The sequence below is a fragment of the Dipteris shenzhenensis genome, chromosome 20, assembly GCF_047967505.1.
Source record: "Dipteris shenzhenensis isolate YYH24624 ecotype China chromosome 20, Dip_SZ_1.0, whole genome shotgun sequence".
In the NCBI taxonomy this organism is placed as follows: Eukaryota; Viridiplantae; Streptophyta; class Polypodiopsida; order Gleicheniales; family Dipteridaceae; genus Dipteris; species Dipteris shenzhenensis.
In genome coordinates this window covers 17,971,989-17,995,272 of record NC_141615.1, presented here as the reverse complement: position 1 = coordinate 17,995,272, position 23,284 = coordinate 17,971,989, and the positions used below count along the sequence as shown (strand labels likewise).

General features: G+C 44.7%; 1 protein-coding gene across 1 annotated transcript in view; it reads left to right on the top strand.

Annotated features, from left to right (window-relative positions):
* Positions 1–23,284, top strand: part of LOC147889373 (transducin family protein / WD-40 repeat family protein) — a 112,709-nt gene that overhangs the window by 58,308 nt on the left and 31,117 nt on the right. Inside the window, exons 7-8 of the mRNA XM_087391571.1 lie at positions 7,453–7,535; positions 16,049–16,121. Coding sequence (XP_087247697.1) covers positions 7,453–7,535; positions 16,049–16,121 — 156 coding nt within the window. The remainder of the gene's footprint in view (positions 1–7,452; positions 7,536–16,048; positions 16,122–23,284) is intronic.

Sequence of the window (23,284 nt, the reverse complement as noted above, 5' to 3'; positions counted from 1 at the left end):
TGCAACTTCCCACTTTTGATGTCATTCTGCTTTTTATAGCATGTATTCTCCTTGTGTCCAGGCTTTCCACAATAATAGCATTCTGTGCTGCTATTTACTTGCTGGTTCCTTTGCCATGAACCACGGCCTCTTTGGCTCCCCCTGCCTCTAGAACTACCACGTCCTCCTCCATAGGACTGGTTTTCCTGTTGTTGCTGTTGGTTCTGATTTCCTGCACGGCCACCAAAACGGCCTCTTCCTCTACCTCTGCCTCTACCTGTATTCGAGTAGAAAGCAGTCTCTTGAGAAGTTGAGGTGGCTGAACCACCATTCCTTTGCTCTTCACTCAGCAAGAGAGCAATAAGTTCCTGAAAATCAGGAAATGTTTCACGGACTCCAATGGATGTCCGAAACTGTGCATAATCTTTCCCAAGACCATTCAAGGTCACGGACACTAAGTCCTCATCATCAACAGGTGCTCCAATGGAGGCAAGAGAATCTGCAAGGCCTTTCACCTTCAAGGAATACTCATTTATATTCAGATTTTTCCTTTGCACATTGTGCAACTCCTGCTTTAGCTGCATCTTTCGTGCTTTGGTATTTGTGCTATACAGCTTCACCAATGTATCCCATGCCTCCTTAGGCGTCTCTAGATCCTGTATATGCACAATCATAGAATCTGAAATGCTAACAGACAGCCAATACAGGCATTTTCTGGCTTTTTCATGCCATTCTTTAAAGGCCTTCAATTCAGCAGGAGTGGGAGCAGCACCCAAAACTGGTTCTGCAGTTTCACCACTGATGTACTCCCAAACTCCCTTTCCCATAAGGAAGTTTGTCATCCTGAACTTCCATGCTTGGAAGTTGTTCTTGTCAAGCTTCTCACTGACAATGGTAGACAGATTCTCAGACATTTTACAAATCACGAATTGTAACAGCAACCTGTAAACACAGCAAATGTCTCACAAGGGCAAATAGCAAAACTTCTGCAAAAAGCCTCACAGGGGCAGATCTGCAACACTGACGAAAGTGGTATTTCACCACACAGTCACTTCCTAGTGACGATTTTGCATCAACAGGTAACAGGCATGAATCTGCAACTCCCAATATCTCTGCACACAGGCATACGATGCAATTTCTGTGGCACCTTTCCACCGACTAGCCGCGCAGTGAAAAACAGGGCCTTTTTCTGAGTGCCTGCGAAGAACTTCCGTCTTCAAAACGGGCTCCGAAACGGCCTCAAATCAAAAAAATAAAGTCACCGAGGGCTTCGCCCTCATCCGCAGCATATACTGCGCTCTCGCCACACCACGAAGGGCCTCTCAATCTGAAACAGTGCACTCCTGCACTTCTAACTATGCTACCTGCAGAGATTTGCTCCCAAACTCGAAATAGGAAAGCAACACTGGTCCTCTTACCAGAACACCACAAACTTGGCTTGCTTTCTTGAGCTCCTTACCACGAACAAGGCTCTGATACCATGTAAAGAATAAGGGAGAGAGATAGGAGACTCAAGTTCAGCTTTCTTCACAACACACAAAAGAGAGAGGACACAAGGTTGGAGGGTGAAGCCTTTCTTCACTTTTGCACACAACAACCATACAATAGAAGAGGGAAATACCCTATATGTCAAACCCTAGAATACGTGGTTCATATGTGAACCCAAACCAAAAACATACGTGGTAGTCTAACTACACCACGAGTACAACTAACATAGGTGGTGACATAAATGATAGTCATCCAGGAGATATATCGGGGGTAGAGCTTGATATCTCAACATTCAATAGCATGTGAGGCATTAATTGTCAATCTTGCTTTCTTTTTCTCTGAAGCAATGCGCTTCCTGCATTCCGAAATGTCATGTCCAGGCTTGCGACAATAGTTGCATCTTTTCTTCTTTGACTTATTTGCTGTATTTTTAGATGCATGGGAGGAATTGCAGCTGCTATGCGCAGATTTTGGCTTGCCCATAGGCTTGGAAGCCTTGCCTCTTCCTGTCTGCTGTGAAGCAATAAGCATGATCAAGAATAATTGCTTGTCTATTAGCTCGACTTTGCTCTTCCTGCAAAAGCAAAGTAACTAGCTGATCAAAAGAATAGTGGTCTGGATTACCCATGGCCACTAATTGAAGGGTTGTAGCAAACCCTTGATATGTATCTGGCAGTCCATTCAGTGTGGTACTGACAAGCTGTGAATTTGGCACCACCTCATCAATGTTGGCAAGTCGTTCCATGAGGTCCTTGACCTTTGTCAGGTATGCATACTGACTTCCTGTAATCGCCTTCTCAAATATGCAACACGTGCTTCATTGCGAATCTGTTAGAGAGAAGCCAATTTATCCCAAGCATCCTTTGCTGTCCTGCAAGACCGGATGTGTGGAATAATGATTCTCTTGCATGATAAAGCAATGCATGAATGTGCATTTGCATCTCTTGCATCCCATCTTGACTGTTCCTGAGTTGGAAGAGTAGTAGCAGGAGTGCTAGAAGATGAGGCATCATCAGGAGTACCCCCTACAGAGGGACCAGCAGTAGAGGCAACCATTGTAGGATTGGCTGGCCTCAGATCAACCCCAGAAACAATATTCCACAAATGCTTTGCAACAAGAATATGTTTCATGAGATAGGACCACATCGGATAGTTGGTGCCATCCAACTTATCATCTTCACAAAGAACACCAAATAGATCCTGATTGTTCCCAGCCATAGCAAATGTGATACCCTGAAAGAGACCTGAAAACCCAAAAGCCTCAAGGCTATCACTGCAAAAAGCTGGCTGTCCAAAAATGACAGCAAATATCTGCAAATTTTTAACCCAAAACAAAGGGCAAATGCAGATCTGACCCAAATGTGACTGTGTTAGGCAACGTTCACTGCAAAGACAGCAAATCTGGCAAAAGCCCCAAATTTAATGAGGTATGTCAAATCACCCCATAAGGTCAGTTATTGTCATGGCTGCAAATTTTGTTTGGAATGTCCATCACTTGCAGAAAAGCCCCAAATTTTGCTGAAATATGTCCTGCAAATGTGACTCAATGTTCTCCAATCTGTCCCAATGTATTGCAATCAAAAGTGAAATTGCAGACCAAATCCCAAAAAATAGCCTCAAGGCTTGCAACTGCAAAATTAGGACTTGCTGTCCACAAATTGTCTGTAAAAGTGCACCTGTCCCAAAGTATGGACCTCAAAATGTAGGCTTTCCAAGCTGTTGAAATGGCTTGAGAAGACTTCAAACAGTTGAAGGAAGATAAGGAGAGCAAAAGCCCTCAAAAGCCCCAAATTTTGAGAATACTCTGCAAATGATTTCACACGTGCAAAGGATGTACCAAATCTCGGAGCAAGTACAGTGCATGTACAACGTACAGCGTAGGTACTGAGTGCAGTGTACGGAAGCAAGTACGTGGTTGTACGATGCAAGTACGTTGTACGGAACAGTACGTGGTTGTACGGAACAGTACGCAAGTACGTGGTTGTACGGAACAATATGCAAGTACGTGGTTGTACGATGTACATGCGTATGTACGCAGTTGGTACGGACGTAGTATTGAGCAGGTTGTACGGTGGCGCAAGTACTGAAGTACGAATCTGTAGGTGGTTGAACTACTTATCTGTACGGCGTGACAGGTACGGAATGGATACAAGACCTTTCGTGCGCTTGTACGAAAGATGTACGGCATAGTACGGACTTGTATGCAGGCTTTGAGTACAATCGTCCGTACAGTCGTACGGACTGTACGGAAGGGGGTGCAGGGAGTCCGGGTGTAGGAAGACGAGTCGAGCCTAGCTCTGATACCACTGAAGGGACACGTAGACAAAAGTGAACACGTATAAGGTACAAGGGTCGATAGAGTTTGCTGTCACGTCAACTAGGATAATGAAAATAGAGAGCACAAGTTACTTGTACCTAGACCTAGGACTAAGTGTCCTAGGTGTCACATAGGACTAAGTGTCCTATGTGGCCTAAAAGGCACTAACACTACAAGTGCCTATATTTATGCCTACAAGGCACATACCATGGCCTATAGGGCATCACTAGAACCACCAGGAGATGGCCTACAGTCTCCCACTCCACACACTGAATAAGAAGAATTATTCGCACAAGTTACCTTCTTCTTGGTGGGTGAAGAATGCAGAGTTACAAACAGACTCTTTTTGGAAGTGATGTGCTTTGAAGCACCACTGTCAAAATACCAAGTATGAAATGTCTCATCAACACTAAAGGAGCATTCATCCTTTGAAGGATTGTACTGCAAGTCAAGAAAGCATATGGGTCATCACCATTAGTGGCTGAAAAATCTGAAGTGCAAGACAGAAAGGCATAGTGCTCTTCAACAAAGTTGGCTGCAACATCTCCTCCATCATGAGAATGTGGAACTGATGCATCTGACACAGCCATACTAGAATCCCTTTTCTTCTCTTTGGCTATGCACTTCTTGCATTCTCCAATATAATGACCTGGCTTCTTGCAATAATGACAGATGCCCTTCTTTTTTTGCTTATTTATATCACCCTTTGCCTTATAAAAAGGCTGTCCAGAATCAGCGTTATGTTGATGTGTGGACTGATTGGCATGTGGCTTTTGCTGCCCTTTACCCTTGGGCTTGAACTTGGAGAGCATAGCATGCTCGCCAGCCCGGGTTGCCATATTTCTGCGAGTTTGTTCCTCCTGCAACAGAAGTCCTACCAACTCGTGAAAGGAGAGATGATTGCTGCCCCCCCTCAATGACAAATTCAGCGAGGTGTGGAAACCAAGATAGGACTCAGGAAGAGAGTTCAGAGCGGTGGTGATCATCTCTGAATCCGGAATGACTTTATCGATATTCAACAATTGTTCCCTGAGGTCCTGAAGCTTTGTGAGGTGAGAATTCATGGAATCTCCCTCCTCCATATGTGTATGGGAAAGTTCTCGCTTTAGAAAGGAAACCCTGGCATCATTTCTTGCTGCAAACATACTCTCTAGTATCTCCCAAGTTGCCATAGATGTCTTGCATGACCAAATATGAGGTATAATGAACCTTTTGACACAAAGAGAAATTACTGAAAGAGCTTGTGCATCTCTAGAGTCCCATCTTTTTGGCTCTGCTGTGGGAGCTCTTGGAGCGGCTGCTCCAACCACCTGTGCTGTATTTGTACCTCTACCCCTGCCTCCAGCTGTAGTCGCTGTATCTGGTCTGTCTTCATCTCCATTGACATAATCCCAAAGATGTTTGCCAACCAAGATATTGCGAACCATGAAACTCCACAAGGAGTAGTTGGTGCCATCCAACTTATCCTCCTGTGTGAGAAACCCTGAACACCTCATTGGAGTTGTTCTGAGCCATTTATACCAGATAATATCAAAAAATACAGCAGACTGACCAAGTGAAATCCCTTCCTGGGATATAAAATGCACAAGTAAAATCTGCAAAGAAAAATCTGCCCATAGTGACAAATACTGTCATAGCCTTTGAAAGGCTCAGAATGCACTTCAATTGTCCTGCAAATGCTCTCAAAAACTTCAAAAAACACTGAGAATTTACCAATGTCTGCAATGACACTCAAAATGAGTCCAAAATTGCCTGCAACAGTCCCAAAATGCTTTTACACTGCCAAATTGCATCCGAATGCCAAAAGCCCCAATTTCTTCAGGGAAATTGCATCCAAAAGAGGGAAAATTGCCTGAAAGCCCCAAAAATGCAAGAAATTGCTGTGTAAAGCAAAAAGCCCCAAATTTTTGCAAGAAATTGCAACAAAAAAAGGGGCAAATTGACTGAAAGCCCCAATTTGGAATTTATATGCAAAAGGAGTAAATTCTACTGCCAATGGAAATTCCCAAGTGGTCAATGTGACTCAAATTGAGTCCAAAAAACCTGCAAAGCTCCAAAATTGCTCTTCTTCTGCAAAATTGCAATCTAATTGCAAAAGCCCCAATTTGTCACTAGAAATTGCGACTAGAAGAAGGCAAATTCAACAGAAGCCCCCAAATTTCGCCAAATGCCCAAATTCTCACCAAATGTGGTCACTGTTGACCACCCACCTGCCATAAGTCACAGCCAAACAATGGCTTACTGCGCAATGCACATGCAAGAACAAGTTACAAGAAAACAACAGTACAGATGTACGGTGCAGCTGACTGAAGCTGTACAGATCTGTACGGCTGGTTGTACAGCATTGTAGGACTGATTGCGCAGGACTGTATGGACAGTCAACGTAGGTACGGATGGCAGGTACGGACTGGCGCAAGAGTACCGTCCGGATTGTACAGATAGTCAGCACAGGTACGGTATGGCAGTACGGACGAACTGTAGGTACGGCGCAGCTTGTACGAAATGCGTACGGACGACTTACATACGGACTGACAGTGTGTGTACGAACGGAGTGACACCTGCAGTACGGAAGTCCGTATGTTGTACGGATAGGATGCAGACTGTATGGCTCACGTACGCTGTACGGATGGAGAATTGTACGGCACACATACAATTGGTTGTACGGAGGACGAGTTGTTGTACGACGAGTAGGAAGAGCTTGCGGGCAAAGAGCAGGGAGCTGGGCAAGAAGCTAGGAGCAAAATCTTACTGCTTTGATACCAAATGTGAGAAAGAGGATAGCGAGAGAGAGCAAGAGAGCTGAACATCGATATGCAATAGATGAAGTGAGTGAATATAACAATAGGGAAAGGTTTTGTCTAAGTGGCAAAACCTTATCCTTCACTAACCACAGTTAGTGAACTAACTGTGGTTAGGGGAAAAAACCTCTAAGGAGGGAAAAGTGCCCCTAACCTACTTATTACATTACATTGGTCACTGCTAGAATATAATAATAATTCTAACACTATCGTGAGATCGAAACTGCACTATGTTGGTGTTTTTAGAGGATGAGTTTAGGAATGTTCCTGGATTCATCCAGGTATATGTGTAGCTTGATCATACCTCAAATTGTAGATGCTGATTGGGAAGATGGTGGAGTTTCCAATTTAAATGTCTCACTGTTTCAAATGTAATTAAGGACACCCTATTGCAAATGTGACTAAGAAAAGGACAAACATAATAACTGAGAAGTGCGATTAAGAAGATGAATAGAGTAATCGAGACAGAGTGAGCAAGCTGGAGGCCAATGGTCTATGTTTCTTCTTGCTTCCAAACTTAGTTTCCATTCTTTTTACTTTTGTCTGGTATGTATGTCTCTCTTCGTTGGGTGGGTATTCTCATAGGCACTTTATTGGTTTCGGTAGTTTAGTAACCTTGGGCCTAATTTGCTATGGAGTTTTCCTAAAGTCAGGCTTGTTCTTTGGATCTGATGATATCATAGGCTGCACTTTGCTTACAAGGTTCCTTCTTTTTTCAATTGGGTTTAAATGTTACTCCCTGGGTAAAGAATCCATTGTAGATCCCTTAAGGAAGAACTACTCAACTTGAATGTATTTAAACATTTAGCTTTAGTTTGCAGGGTTAGAAATCTTTTGTTCTTACAAAGTCATATGTTTAATGTGTGATAGATGTGGATATTTGATTCAACTGATGGAGAGGCACGATTATTGCGTTTCAGGAGTGGCCACAGTGCTCCACCAACGTGCATGAGGTACAAGGAATTTACAGAACTGGTGTCTTGATGCTGCAAATATGTACATGTTGAGTCGTGTTTTCGCATACCTTTATATATATTTACCTTCATGCCGACAAGTTTGAGTAAGTTACTAGTAGTTGTACTTAATTATGAAACGTAAAATGGTAAGTAGCCATGAGTCAGCCTTTACTTGCCGTAATAATAATGCGTGCTTTGGTCAGCCTCTGCATTGTATGTGGTGTTTGTGTCTCTGGCTCCGCATCGTATCTTTCCGCTGATCCACTGTGCCCTCATATCAGCTATCTCCTCCTTCTCTACTCCACTATGTTCCGGTGTTTACTTGAATGCACAGAAATGTTTGACATGTCGCTGTGCTCGATCTGTCTCCATCTTCTGTGGCACTATCACCTCCTGCTGTCTCATCTGCCTCAATAGGGTCTCTTTGTGTTGCCACATCTTCATCAGATATAGGCCAACACATACTTGGTCACGAAAGTGGATCAGCCGAGAGAGTGGCCCAAAATTGTGCCCCTCTTGAAAGAGACAGTGGTATTGTCCGTGGATCTCATAATAGACAGGCTGTACATAGGAAATGCTCCTCTGGCTTCACCTCCACCAGTGTGCATAACCTACAAATCCACTGCTTCCTAGGTGTGCGTGTGGCTCTCCCTGCCTTGATCTGTAGCGTGTTGAATGGGGCCCGTATTTGTCTAGTGGCAGTCTTCAGTGCATGTAAGACGTGTCCTCTAGATACTGGGGGTTTGATAATCACTCCATCCTCTAATACTCTCAAAAGTGGTCGCGTGGCGGTAGATTTGGATTTTGGTAGGGAACTCTTGGTTCCCTCCCCAAGTCCATGACTATAGAGCTGGATTATATCTAACCGATACGGTTAGATCTTATCTTGTGGGAGTAGGGGGGATGGGGCATCCAAGCTGTACTGGAAGAGGGGGTCGGTCCACGTGAATACTAAAACCATTGGATATACGTGTGCACCAGGTCGTCCTAACCCCTCTCTCGTCGAGTCTCTAGATGACTCTACTGCCAACCTTAGAAGTCTCCAACTAGGCAAGGCCCAAACCTTGTGAAGATATGTCACCGTCTGAAAGATGGCATTAATCTAGAGTGTTGTCAATGCAAACTCTGCCTATACGATTTGATGAGGTATTGAGGGCTTACTTCGAATCATCTTGGACCCCATAATCACATGTAGCCTCTTAAATCTTTACCCGTCGATTGCTGAGAGATAACCCTTCTAGAAGGGTGCTCCATCTCACTAGTGTATCAAACAACCATCTCTTCGTTGGGAGCTCCTGAAAGTGTGCCTGAAAGCATTGTTGCTCTAGCTGAGCTAGAGCTCGCCGCCCTCGTGTAAGTCGTGCCCTAGTTGCATGAGTCATCATGAAAACTGGTCTCGTGAAGACTGCCTCTAGATAAGTGTATGGTTGCATGATCTTTACCGGCTCCCTGCTGTAAGTGAAGTTGTGTTGATGGAGTATTGTTCGTGAGGTGTTGAAAATCATAATGCTGGTCTTGCCAAAGTTGACTATCAAGTCTCTCTCTTTGCAAAGCCCCTCGAGGGCCTCTAGATGTCTCTATAGGCGTACTGCTGAAGAGGATATGACGACTATTTGCATACAATAGTATTTGCATAATCAAATCAGCAAGTAAGGCTCTCGTCTCCTAGCTCATCAATGAAAGCAATGATTTCATTAATATAGAGCCCAAAGAGTGTCGGTGGGAGGGGGCATTGTTGCGTCACTCTGATCATGCTCTCAATCCAATCTGACAAGCCTCTAGAGACACGTACTCTCCCTCTGACTGACTCATACATGCTCATCACCCCCATATCATCTCTTGGTATCTGCATCTCCTAGAGTCTCCTAATCATGCGTGATCATGGGACTATGTCAAAGGCCTTTCGAAACTCTACAAAGCAAGCGTAGATTTTTTGGGATCTCGATCTTGCCTCCTTGATGATGGCCCATAGAGTGAATATGTGATCGAGAGTAGAATGATGCCTTCAGAATCCAACCTATCCCAAAGCTTGCTGTCCAACGAAGACCTGGTCATGAAAAGTGGATCAGCCAAGAGAGTGGCCTAAAATTTTTCCCCTCCTGAAAGAGGCAATGGTATCGTCCACGAACTCATAGTAGACTGGACAAGTACATAGGAAATGCTCCTCTATCTCCACATCCTCTAGTGTGCATAACTTGCAGAGCTGCTGCTCTCTCGGTGTGCTTGATAGCTCTCCGATGTTATGTCTCGTATCTGTTTCTGTTGCATTGTCTCTTGCTATGGTGGGAGGCGCGGTCTTCGTGATCGCGCGGTCGTCGTGATCTCTGTATTTGGTGGGCCATATTGAGGGTGACACATCTTGGCGATCCCCTCTGAGTAAAGCTGAGATAGGATGGACCTATATCGTACGTGATCTACACATCCTATGTATCATGTGTGGTCTTTATGCATCTGGTTCTGTGGTTTCACGTTGTCTCTTTTTGCTGATTCACTTTGCTTTCATATTAGCTAACTCATCCTCGACTCCACTGTGCCCTGGGCTGACTCGAATGTTAGAAGTCAGTGACATGTTGTTGTTGCTCGATCTATCTTTGGTGGTGCCATCACCTCCTGCTGTCTGGTCTGTCTCAGTAGAGACTCTCTGTGTTGTTCTAGCTTGATCAAATAGAGACCAACACAGACTTGGTCATGAAAGTAGATGAGTAGATAGAGTGGCCTGAAACCGTGCCCTTTTGGAGAAGGCAGTGGTATTTGTTACGCTCAAGTCGAGGTAACATGACCTCGGAAGGGTCAGTCGCCATTTTCCTTTAGAGGATCAATGTTTGTATTATATTTGTTTGGGCTTCATGTAAATGATCAAAAAGGAATCAAGGTCAAGGTCCTTGGTGAGGGTGATATGGCACTAGACTAGGTGGATCTAAGGCTAAGGGACCTAAATGCATGAAATGTGCCAAGGGGCAAATGGTTTTAATGATATCCCAAGAGAGGGGTAAATGGTGCATTAAGGAAGGATCCTAAAATGAAGATATGTGGCATACTAGATCCATCTAGGGAAATTTGGGGCTTGGTGGAAATTAAGTAAGCAAGAGCTTCACGTAACGAATTAGACAAAAGAAGAGAGAACTTACGACCACCGAGATCGGCTGGGAGGTGATTCAATGTGCCTGCGCCCGTGATTCGACGTAACAAGCTAGGAGGAAACAAGTTTTCGTGTTATATTTGGTATCAGAGCGCAGATTTGGGATCTTGTTGAGTTGACATGCTAACGTTGAATTGAGGAAGGATTTGGCGACGGACAATATGGAACCGGAGTCCAGTGTTCATACGGTCGAGCCTAGGAGGGCTAAGGTGCCTAATATTGTCAATTATAGGCCAGAAAAGTATTCTGGTCGGATGTCTGACCGTAGTTCCGATATCATTGAGACCTGGTTACAAATGGGACGAGGCTTTCGCCATTTGTGAAATCAGGAATGATATGAAGAAAATCCGCGAGGCCACCCATATGTTTAATGAGGTAGCGGATAGGTGGTGGATAAAACAACAGAAAGATGGAGTGGCATCCACTACTTGGGAGGGGTTTAAAAAGGAATTTAAAAAAAAATACTTCCTACCTCCTGACGAAGCATCCTGAGCTTGGGATCAGTATCGAAACCTTCGTCAGAGAAATTTATTAGTGGCGGAGTACACTGATAAATTCAGAGAAAGTGTAATGAAGGTTGATGAACCTCTACCTCAGTCAATCCAAGTAAACGATTTTATCTTTGGATTGAATGATCGGATAAAGATGGAAGTTTTGGCTAAGTATGTGAACACGATACTTCCTACCTCCTGACGAAGCATCCTGAGCTTGGGATCAGTATCGAAACCTTCGTCAGAGAAATTTATTAGTGGCGGAGTACACTGATAAATTCAGAGAAAGTGTAATGAAGGTTGATGAACCTCTACCTCAGTCAATCCAAGTAAACGATTTTATCTTTGGATTGAATGATCGGATAAAGATGGAAGTTTTGGCTAAGTATGTGAACACGCTAGATGAAGCAATTGCCATAGCCCTGAACTATGAGGATGCAAAAGGAAACATACCAAGTGGGTTTGTGCAGGTTGGGACTTAGTATGGGTACCCGAAGAAAATTGGGTTTAAGAAGAAGTGGATTAGCAAAGGGAGTGCCTCACAGCCTAGTGGTCAAGCCAAGCAGGCGAAACCAGTTGAGACTCCAAAATCAAGTACCACCATTGAAATGAAAAGAAAAGTAACACCAATGGCAGCCCGGGCTTGGTCGAAGTCTTCTTTGAACCCAGAGCAAAGGGAAAAAGCGAGGAGAGAAGGCTTGTGTTTTGGATGCCTTCAGCCTCATCAGTAGAAAGATTGTCCACGAAACAAGGATCGTCGGATGGCTGAGATGGTGGTCTCAGAGTGTGACGTGGAAATGGAGGGAAGTCCTAGAGCAGAACAGATGTAGATTCAACTAGCGGGATCTTCTCAAAGGTCAGTACCTGTTTTGTTATGTGTGTCTGTTGCTAAGTTAGTAACTAGTGCACCTGATAATATCCTGTCAAAGCCTGCAGCAACGGGGTATACAGCCTTTAATGATACGGAGTTAATTAAGATGAAAGGGCAAGTAGCTAATCATGATGTCATTGTGTTGTTTGACTCAGCGTCAACGCAATGTAATTAACTCCAAGCTTGTAAAGAGGCTGAAACTAAAGACTAGCCCATCTGACTATGCATATACAGTCAGAATGGCAGATGGAAGTTCAATTGAAGTATGGGACCAAAGGGTTACCCAGTTGGGTGTTGAGAAGCTTGATTTTGAATGACTAAGCTTACTCATGCAGACATAGCCCTGGGTAAGGCTTGGCATTCTAGGAAGAATCCAGCCATAGATTGGAAAAAGCACATTTATCAATTCAAGATGAATGATGTGCTGTATGTCTTACGAGATGAAAAAAATATACCTCAAGGACCGTTGGATTCCATGATGGAAATTCGAAAAGCTCAAGAAGAGTTTTTGTTTCTTTGTACAGCATCGGTAGAGCCGATTGATGATTCTTCGGCTAGCACTGATGTTGCTCAAAATGGAGAGATGGCCAAGCTGGCTGATCAAATAGCAGAGGAGTTCTCTGATTGTTTTAGGGATGAGCTACCTTATGGGTTACCTCCAGAGCGGAATGTTCAGCATAAGATTAAACTAATCCCGGGGACATAACCTGTAAATAGACCTCCCTATAGGTTGAGTTTTACTGAAGAGACGGAGGTGCGAAGACAACTGGAAGAATACCTCAAGTTGGGACAGATTCAACCCAGTTTCTCACCTTTTGCTTCGCCAGTGATATTGAAGAAGAAGAAAGATGATACTTTTCGCCTCTGTATAGATTACAGAGCATTGAATAATATCACTATCAAGCACAGGTATCCGATGGCTCGGATCAATGATTTGCTAGATGCATTAGATGGGGCCGTAATTTTCAGAAAGATAGATCTTAAATGTGGCTACCATCAGATCCGTATTAGAGCCGAGGATGTGCATAAAACCGCTTTTAGAAGCAGGTTTGGACATTATGAGTTTTTGGTAATGCCCTTTGGACTTACCAATGCTTCATCTATATTCGTCATGCTTATGAATGATTTACTACGTCCGTATATCGAAAAGTTTATAGTACACTTTATTGACGATATTCTGGTATTCAGTAAAAGTATTACCGAGCATCACGAACACTTAAGAATAGTGTTCAGTACTTTGAGGAAAGTCAGTCTTTATGTAAATAAAAAGAAAACTATACTGTGTATGGTAAGACTTGAATATTTAGGATTCATAATTACTCCTGAGGGGGTAGAAATGGATCCAAAGAAAGTGGCTGCGATACTGACTTGGCCAATCCCTCAGAGTTTGACCGCTTTGTGATCATTCTTGGGATTTGTTCAATTTTATCGAAGGCATATCAAAGGATACTCTGAAATAGTATCGCCATTGATTGATCCGACCTCAGATAAAGTACCTTTTATATGGGGACAGAGTCATCAGGAAAGTTTTAACACCATAAAACAAGGTGTAGTCACAGGACCGGTGTTAAAAATACTTGATCCCTAGAAACCGTTTTTCCTAGAAACCAATGCAAGTGGCATTGTGGTAGGAGCAGTTCTCCTCCAAGAGGGAAGGCCAGTGGCCTTTGAAAGCAAGAAGATTTCTCTCTCTCAACGAAATTGGCCAACTCATGAATTAGAGTTATATGCTGTTGTCCATGCTCTGAAAACATGGAGACATTATTTGTATGGGTCAGAGTTTTATGTTGGTGTTGATCACGATACTCTGAAACATTTTTGTAAACAACCTGACTTGAGAGGTCGCGAAGCTAGGTGGGCAGAACTCATGCAAGAGTTTAACTTGACGATTTGGTACCGAAGAGGGAAGGATAATAAGGTTGCTGATGCGTGTCACGCATTATGCATAATATGAAGTTTCACGGTATTAGAGAGTGCTCTAATGATCGAGATTAGAGAAACTCAAAAGGTGGACGAGTTCGTCCAGAGTCTTTGGCCTAAGGCTCATATATTCAAACCCGGAGAAAAGGATGACCTGGCATCCAGAAAAGGCCAAACTTATGCAAGATATGCCATAAGGGATGGTATGCTAAAAAGAAATGGCAAGGTAGTAGTACCTAATCAGAATGATCTCAAGCAGAGAGTCATTCAACAGTGCCATGATAGCCCATGTGCGGGACATCTAGGAGTCGAGAAGACATATGATCTCGTGAGACGAGATTTCTTTTGGCCAAAGATGAAAAAGCATATTCATGAATATATGACACGTTGTTTTTCGTATCAAGTAAGTAAGGCAGAACGGGTGAAGCCACCCGGACTTCTATAGCCCTTGGAGATACCACTGAGTAGGTGGGACAGCATTTCCATGGACTTTATTGTAGGTCTGCCTACGACACAAGGTGGATATGATTCTATCCTTGTGGTGGTTGATCGTCTTACCAAGATGGCTCACTTCATTCCAACTACAGAGTCTGTTAGTGCCTCGCAAGTGGCGGATTTGTTTATTAGACATATATTTCGTTTGCATGGATTACCCAAATCCATAGTGTCAGACAGAGATGTCAAATTTACCGGTCATTTTTGGACTGCGGTGTTTGAGATACTAAGGACTGAGTTGGGAATGAGTAGTGGGGATCATCCAGAAACGGATGGTCGGACGGAAAGAATCAACCAAATTTTAGAGGATATGCTTAGAGCATATGTGTTATTGAGGCAACATACATGGGACAAGTGATTGCCATTGTTAGAGTTTGCCTACAATGATAGAAAACATTCCTCTACAGGGTTCAGTTCTTTTGAGCTGAACTATGGTTATAGACGAGCGAATCCAACTATAGTTGGAATACCTCAGAAAGTGCCTAGTGCCGCGAACTTTGTGGTTCAGAACTTGCGAGAGCTAACATCTGCCAAGCTATGGATAGAGCTAAGGCGTATGCGGATGAAAACCGATCCGCTAGAGGATTTAAGGAAGGAGAAAAAGTTTTTCTCAGAGTTCCTTCGCACTCTAAGTCTTTGACTGCAGGAGAGTGTGCTAAATTATCACCTCGATATTGTGGGCCATGGTTAATTCTAAAAAGAATAGACAAGGTAGCCTATAAATTAGACTTGCCACAGGGTTGTAAGGTGCACCCAGTGTTTCATGTTTCTCGTTTAAAGAAAATTTTGCATACAGGTGACTCACTAATCGAGGGTGTTGTTTTGTTTAAAGAGATAGAGGATAATGCAAGACACAAACCAACAGGAATCCTGGACCGAGGAACAATGCAAGTACGCAATCGGAAGATACCCACGGTGTTGGTTGCATGGCATGGTTTACCTCTATCAGAAGCTACCTGGAAATCCGTATACAAGTTACGGAGAGTGTTCCCAGACTTTATCATCGAGGACGATGATGCGTGCAGAGGGAAGGAATGTTACGCTCAAGTCGAGGTAACATGACCTCGGAAGGGTCCGTCGACATTTTTCTTTAGAGGATCAATGTTTGTATTATATTTGTTTGGGCTTCATGTAAATGATAAAAAGGAATCAAGGTCAAGGTCCTTGGTGAGGGTGATATGGCACTAGACTAGGTGGATCTAAGGCTAAGGGACCTAATGAAATGTGCCAAGGGGCAAATGGTTTTAATGATATCCCAAGAGAGGGGTAAATGATGCATTAAGGAAGGACCCTAAAATGAAGACATGTGGCATACTAGATCCATCTAGGGAAATTTGGGGCTTGGTGGAAATTAAGTAAGCAAGAGCTTCACGTAACGAATTAGACAAAAGAAGAGAGAACTTACGACGACCAAGATCGGCTGGGAGGTGATTCAATGTGCCTGCGCCCGTGATTCGACGTAACAAGCTAGGAGTAAACAAGTTTTCGTGTTATAGTATTGTTTGCAAATCTCATAGTAGAGAGAGAGAGAGAGAGAGAGAGAGAGAGAGAGAGAGACTTAGGACAAGATATGCTTTATGTTGTTTATGTTAAGGTATTATGGAAATGGACGCCATATTCTGTCTGCTGGTCAAGATCGTGCTTTCAGAGTGTTCTCAACTATTCAGGTATGTGTTTGCCATTTGTATAGTAGTTTTGTGCAATTGAGACCTATGGATCCCTGTGCCAAAGTATGTTCATGTAAGATTGGTCGCTATTGTCCATAAGACTTCTTACATTTTGCCTTGTTTGTGATAATAACCATTAGCTTGGGATAAATTTTGGCATAGAAAGAAGCAGCGAGAAGTGACTATTTTTCTTTGGTATAGTTTGAAAGTTCCATTTTCACGGGAAACATTCTATATAGCACAATACTATAATCAGGTATCGATTGTCATGGAGAGGAAGGAAAGGAAAAGCGTGAAAAGAAAAGAGGAGAAGGTAAGGGTGGAGAGCATTCTTTGCCCTTTCTGACAGTTATGCAATGTTGCTGCTGCCATGTGGCATGGAGTTGTGACTGAGTGTAGATATATTTCGCTCTCATCAAACTAACCGTGGTTATTGAAAACCTGGCCTTGATGTCCGTTAATAGAGAGGACTTGACACTGAATAGAAGTGGAAAGGATTAGTCTAGAACTACAAAATGACAACAAAATATAGTTCCTTTAATATTAGATGAAGGGTTTAATCCAGTGTATAGTGGGGATGCTTTAAATCTTAAGGTTCATATTATTTTGGGAGCTGTTTGAGTGTCTTTGAGGCTTAGTCTCATGCCTAGGTTCTTTGCATTCTATTTATTGTTTTCCCTCTTCGGAGGCCCATTATATTCCTCCCTCAGACTCTCACACTTTCCACAGTTCCACTTGTGTTTTGAGTGCATTATTCTCTCAATTCAAGTAGTAGTGAGCAGGGGGGGGAGAGAGAGTGAGAGAGTGAGAGAGAGAGAGGCTTTTGTCCTATTACGATTATCTATGCAATCAAGAGCTGCGTGAAGACATGCGAAGTTCAACTATCAATTTGAAATTTGAATGATATTATCATTTTTCGTCGATGGAGAAAGCAACAAATGCAAATTCTTGAGACAAGATTTCAGCTGAGCTGTTTTGTGCTACTCTAATAGACAGGACTAAGAAAAATATCAAAGAGGAGCACACCATGTAATGAACTAGAAATAGATGATTATCAAGAGAAAACAAATAGTTGAAAGGAAAATGAAGTAGTGGTGATGACAAGTAGAAGTCTCTCTCTCTCTTTTAGTCTCATAGTCTCATAGACCATCTCTCTCTCTTATAATCTCATAGTGTCATGGACCCACCGGTCTTCCGAAGACTTTAATAAAATCTCTCTCTCTCCCCCCCCCCCCCCCCTCCCTTCCCCTTCCCCCTCCCACCCCCCCCCCCGCGCCATGCTGCTGCGTCGCGGGAGCCATCGCTTGCCCCCAGGTCATCGTGGGAGCCATCGCCTGGGTTGCATGAGCTTGCACACCGTCGCGGGGGGGGCTCTCCTGCACCTCCACGTTGTCGCGGGGGCTTCTCAGCCCCCCTCCTTTGTTGCGGGATGCTGCCAGGTTCCGGGTGAGCCTTGAGGCTCCTAAGCTGCTCAGTTGCGCCAAACAGTGCCATAGGGGAGCCCCGTGGCTCCTAGCAGCTTGTGAGGCAGCCTTGAGCCGCTAAAGACCGAGGCTGACCTTGGTTGCCAGCCCCTCAAACCCTCAGGCCTGATCCTCTAGTCTACACCAAATCTGCACCTGCAAAAAACATTCTCAAGAAGACTCAAGAAAGGATCAAGAAAGTCACAAGAAGGCTCTCTCCATCCCCATCGGGCTGCCAATATGGGAACAAAAGAGAACTCACCAGACCAGAAAACACGGGGTGAGAAGGATCGGAAGTATAGCCTCTCCTTTGGACAAAGGCGGAGAAGATAGAAGACCCGAATATCAAGGCTTGCATATCAACACTCAAGGAAACATGTAAGATGCAAGACACATAAATTGAATGCCTATGCAAGAAGCTGAGGGAGACTAGAGAAGACGAGCTCTCAAACCTTTGAGCCCAAATGCAAGATGAAATGAAGAAATGGCAAGAGGAGATGCAAACCACATAAAGGTAAAATGCTGCAGGACATGATTCGTGTTCTAGGGGAAAAAACCAGTCATTTGGCCTCTCAGATTGAGACATTGGAAGCACATGTTGCTGCCCTTAGGATGAGAATGACAAACTGAAAGCAAGTACACATTGGGAGGAAGGGGAGTTTCAGCCATCTTTAAACGAGGAGCTGAACACCATTAAAAAACAAATGCAACAGCTCAAAGATGCAAAGGGGATGTTAGAGGAAGGATGCAAGATCATTGATATGCTGAAATGAAAGAATGAACAGCTCAAAAAGGAAATGGCAGCTTTGCAAACAACGGTACAAGGGAAACATGCTGAGTTCACACAGCAAATCATGAAGGGGAAGGCAGATATGCTTGCATGGAAAGATAAACTAAAGAAAGACACGACACCAAGAAAAGGGAGCCAATCTCTGAAATACTTGAAGAAGAAAAACGACGGGGTAGCAAGACTTTGAATGTGCTGGTTAGAAGGTGGCAGCCCCATGTCAGATGCCAAAACCCTTTTTGACAAGGTGGGAGTCAACCTTACTCGTGAATCAGCCTGGAGAGTGGATAAAGCAGATGCATGGACGAGGCCCTTGGTTGTAAAGCTACGAACTGCCACATATAGATCCACCCTCATGAGTGCATTGGCAACACTGAAGGGGACCAAAATCTTTCTGGATGAAGATCTCACACTTTTACAGCAGGAGCATAGAAGGGAAGGAATGGCTTGCACATGCATCAGACACCCTTACCTTAGTGATATAGGATGTTGCCACCCGATCCTTTCCCACGACACGATTTGCACGTGTTCTAGATTGAAGATGTCCCGAAACCCCTGGTTCGATGATGAGTGCAGAGAGATGAGAGCCCACCTTACGCGTGAGCAAGCACTGGGACATTTGACTTCACAAGAGACGCAACGGCTCTCACGCCGAGCGACATGGCGTAAGAAGTGGGCTTTCCTCTTGCATAGAATGGATGAGGTGATCAGCTCCTTTCGCGGAGGAGACCCTACTACAGGATGGGGGCTCTTTTTGGAGGGGAAGTCGCCCATCCCCATCACAGAGTCAGCAGTCCGGTATACATATGCATGCTCCCTATATGATGTCCCAAGTCAGGCACCACCTGACATGTCCTCTATGTCCAGATCCACTACGCAGAATATATATGAGCTGCCCTTCTTCGGTTTCATAACCGGATATCACCAAATCGTGAGGGACTACACACTGAGTATTTTGCGCATGGGCAAGAGATCTTGACCTTGATCCTAGCACATCTGGTCATGCCGTATGCCATGGCTTACCGCCTACCTGGAGCACCTCCACCATAGCACCGATACACAAGGCAGGTGATCCCATGGACATTGGGAACTACCACACTCTTATGATTGGCCACACTTTGGCTAAGATATATGGGTCAGTACTAGAGAGGGAGATAGCAACCACACAAAGGGTCACGGGTAGCGGGCAATTAGGCAAGCAGGTTGTCGGAGACAACACTCCACCCTGGACCACATTTTCACCCTGAGGGCTATTATTGAGGAGGTGAAGTCGAGGCATCAGAAAGTCTACACTTGCTTCGTAGCCTTTTGTAAGGCATTTGATATTGTCCCACGCTCTTGCATGATCAGGAGGTTACAGGAGTTGCAGCTCCCAGAGATCATGATTTGGGGAGTCATGAGTCTATATGAGTCCGTCAGAGGGAGGGTACGTGCCCTAGAAGGCCTATCAGAGTGGGTTGAGAGCACCATCGGAGTAAAACAAGGTTGCCCCCTATCACCGACTCTTTTCAGGCTCTATATCGATGAGATCACTTCTTTTGTCGATCGCCTAGGTGGAGAGGGTTCGCTTCTGGCTGACCTGATGGTGTAGATATAGCTGCACGTTGATGACATAGTCCTCATATCATCCTCAACAGAGGGAGTGTAGAAACATCTAGAGGCTTTGGAGACGTTCTGTAGAGAGAGACACTTGGTAGTTAACATTGGGAAAACCAAAGTTATGATCTTCAATATCTCGCGAGCAGTGTCCTGTCGCCAGAGCTTCACATACTGTGACGAGCCTGTGGAGATAGTACAGTCTTACATATATTTGGGGATAGTGTTCACTGGACCAGGTGTCACGATGATCCATGCAAGTACGGCACGACTCACACGAGGACGGGGTGCTCTGGCCCGACTAGAGAGGTGATGCTTCCAAGCACACTTCCAAGACCCTCCGACAAAGGGTTGGCTTTTTGACAGGCTGGTGAGATCGACTGCCATGTATGCAGCACCTTTCTAGGGGAGTGATATTTCAGCGACAGAGTGGTGGAGATTTTGAGAGACTACAGGTGACTATGGTGGGATCCAGGATGATTTGGAGTAAACCCTTAGTTCTCCATCATATCATACAGGCAGAGTTCGCCATGATCCCCTCCAGGTTGATGCCATCTTTTAGACAGTGACGTTTCTCCACAGAGTGTGGGCCTTACCCCAGTGGAGATTACCGAGGTTAGCATTAGAGTCCTCCAAGCGAATGTCATGACAAGAGAAATCACTAATCCGTGATTAGTAGACATTAAAACATTATTATATATTATACGCCGATGATGTAACATGTATATGTATTTATGATGGACATCGACCGATTTGTTATGGCGGTGGATCATCTCAGTAGATAGGACTAGTTGAGTTGGAGCCATTGCTTCAAACGGGATCAAATTTGGACATGTGACACTCATTCTATTAATAAAAATGTGCACACACGTGTCTAGGTCCTAGGGGCAATAGGAAGGGAAGGGTGCATTAAGGTGCATTGAATGGTAGATGCATAGGTCGTAGGACGAGGGTAGGTGTAAATGGGAAGATGGAACTTGAGTGATCTCAAGGGACATTAATGAAAGGGTATCACCCTTTCATTGTGAATCTCACGTAGCATTCTTTATTCACCTTGCATTCATTTGCCATCTCTCACACACCTTGCATGTAGGTCAGAATAGAAACAAGCACTCTCGCGAGGGCGCTCTTCCATGGAGGGCCAATCGGCATTCAAATTCTGCATGCATTGCACACATTTGCATTCTTGAGAATGTTGGTTCTTCGTAGCGACTAGCAGAGAGCGGTGCCGATGCGGCATGGTATGCATGGATAGTCACAGCATTCGGATGGACAAACTCCCCCATTTTCAGTATAGTCTAGATGCACTACCCGAGATGATCCCACGAGATGAGATCAATTGTATCATACGGTCAAACCTCCTCCAACTTTATACATCTAGGGCTTGGGGGAGAGAGGAGTTCTCCACCAATATTCAGTTCTACCATGTCACTTCTTGAGGGTCTTAGAGCACGGTCTTGTCATTAGATCTCAGTATCTCGAGGACATGAGACTCGCACACGCACTGAGAATCGCCATTGTTTAGTTGCAAGTCTCATCACATCAACTGCTGCGGATTGAGGCAGGGAGAGCTCAGAGAGCATAGGACTTGCACATTATGCCAGATGGAGGAGATCGAGAGGGGGGAGCATTTTCTATGTGTCTACCGAGTGTATTATGAGATCTGAGGACGATATCACTGAGGACGATATCACTGCCTCTTTCAGGAGGGACATGGCTTTGGTCCACTTACACGGTTGATCCATCATGATTAGGTTTGTGTTGGGCTCTATCTGATTGAGATGCGACGATGGAGAGACACATTGATGCGACAAACCAGGGAGCAGCAGGGACTGATGCGACAGGTCACCGAGATCGACAGATCACAAACTTTTGTTACAGACTTCTATGCATCTGAGCCAACTACCGGTGAGACTGAGAGGGAGGAGCTTGATGAGATGAGAGCATCATGGTTTAGCAGTGGGCGTGTCGACCGCGATGCTGTCAGACGTGGGACACACACTCCACGTGCGACACAGAGAGGGATCATAGCACGCACGATCGAGGTTCGGTCTATCTCAGCCCTCCTCAGAGGTGACCGCCAGAGACGAGGTATCACTCTTGACGTAGCCCACAGGATCTGGAGATCGAGGAGACCACACCCTCCCCCACGTCGAGAGACAACTCTACAGACACTGATACAAGAGCTCCTCACATCTCATCAGAGAGCCACTTGGTTACATGGATACACGGAACCTGAGCATGTACTAGGGGTGCTAGATCTGAGCACCTGATACTTTCTTTGGTATTTTGCTTTTGCTACTCTAGTACTTGGACACTTGATTCACTAGTTGAGCATTTTAGCTTTCAGCAAAGGTCTTAGTAAACCCTTTGCTTTAGCCCTCTGTGGCTTGTATGAGTTACTTTTTGGCTTGTACTTTGTCTCATAGGCCCGCGAGGCCTCTTGCTGATGTTAATACATCTTTCTTTCTTTCTTTCTCGCCTACTCAGAACAGAGACAGGGACAAGGGACGCGGGCATGCCCATCTCAGAGTATGATCGTAGAGTTCTTCCAGCTAGATTGCACAGATTACTGTTCCACGGTTGATGGGTAGTCAGTGAGGTAGAGATTCGGAGCCAATGACACAGCACACCCGATAGAGGGAGGATGCATAGATCATGCTTGGAGACATCCCTTCCATGTTAAGGCCCGGGGGGCGACCTATGTGACGCACAGGAGTTACCATGGCCCTTGTCAGACGTAGAGCCGCAGCCAGGAGGACACGCCGGACCACACACATGGATAACCATCAGCGCTCTATTTCTAATCTTATACCACCGCAGCCATGCCAGCTACTTGGTCCTTCATGACCTCCCTTCTAGGGACCTCTACTATATACCGGACAGGACTTGAGATTTTTTATTTGACATGATGATGATGATGATGATGATGATGATGATGTATGTTAGGACTATGTAGTACTAATGCCTTTTATGACTATGTGACATTTAGCACTGGCATGGGTGATGATGCTCGTTTCAATAGCTCCACCCTTTCAGCTTGTTGTATCAGGTTTCTTATAGTCTCATAGACCCATCAATCTTCAATAAACTCTCTCTCTCTCTCTCTCCCCCCCCCCCCCCGCCCCCCCCCACCTCTACTGTCATGGCGCCTCAGCTCTGTCTATCGTGCGGTGACCTCCAAAGGCCCCCTCTAAGGGCTGCTCTCTATCCTGTGCGCCAGCCCACTCGGGGGCTGCTGCTTGTGCCATGGCTGTACCAAAAGCCTCCCCTTGGGGGCTGCTGTTGCTTCAGAGGGATCGCAGCAGGCCACCAAG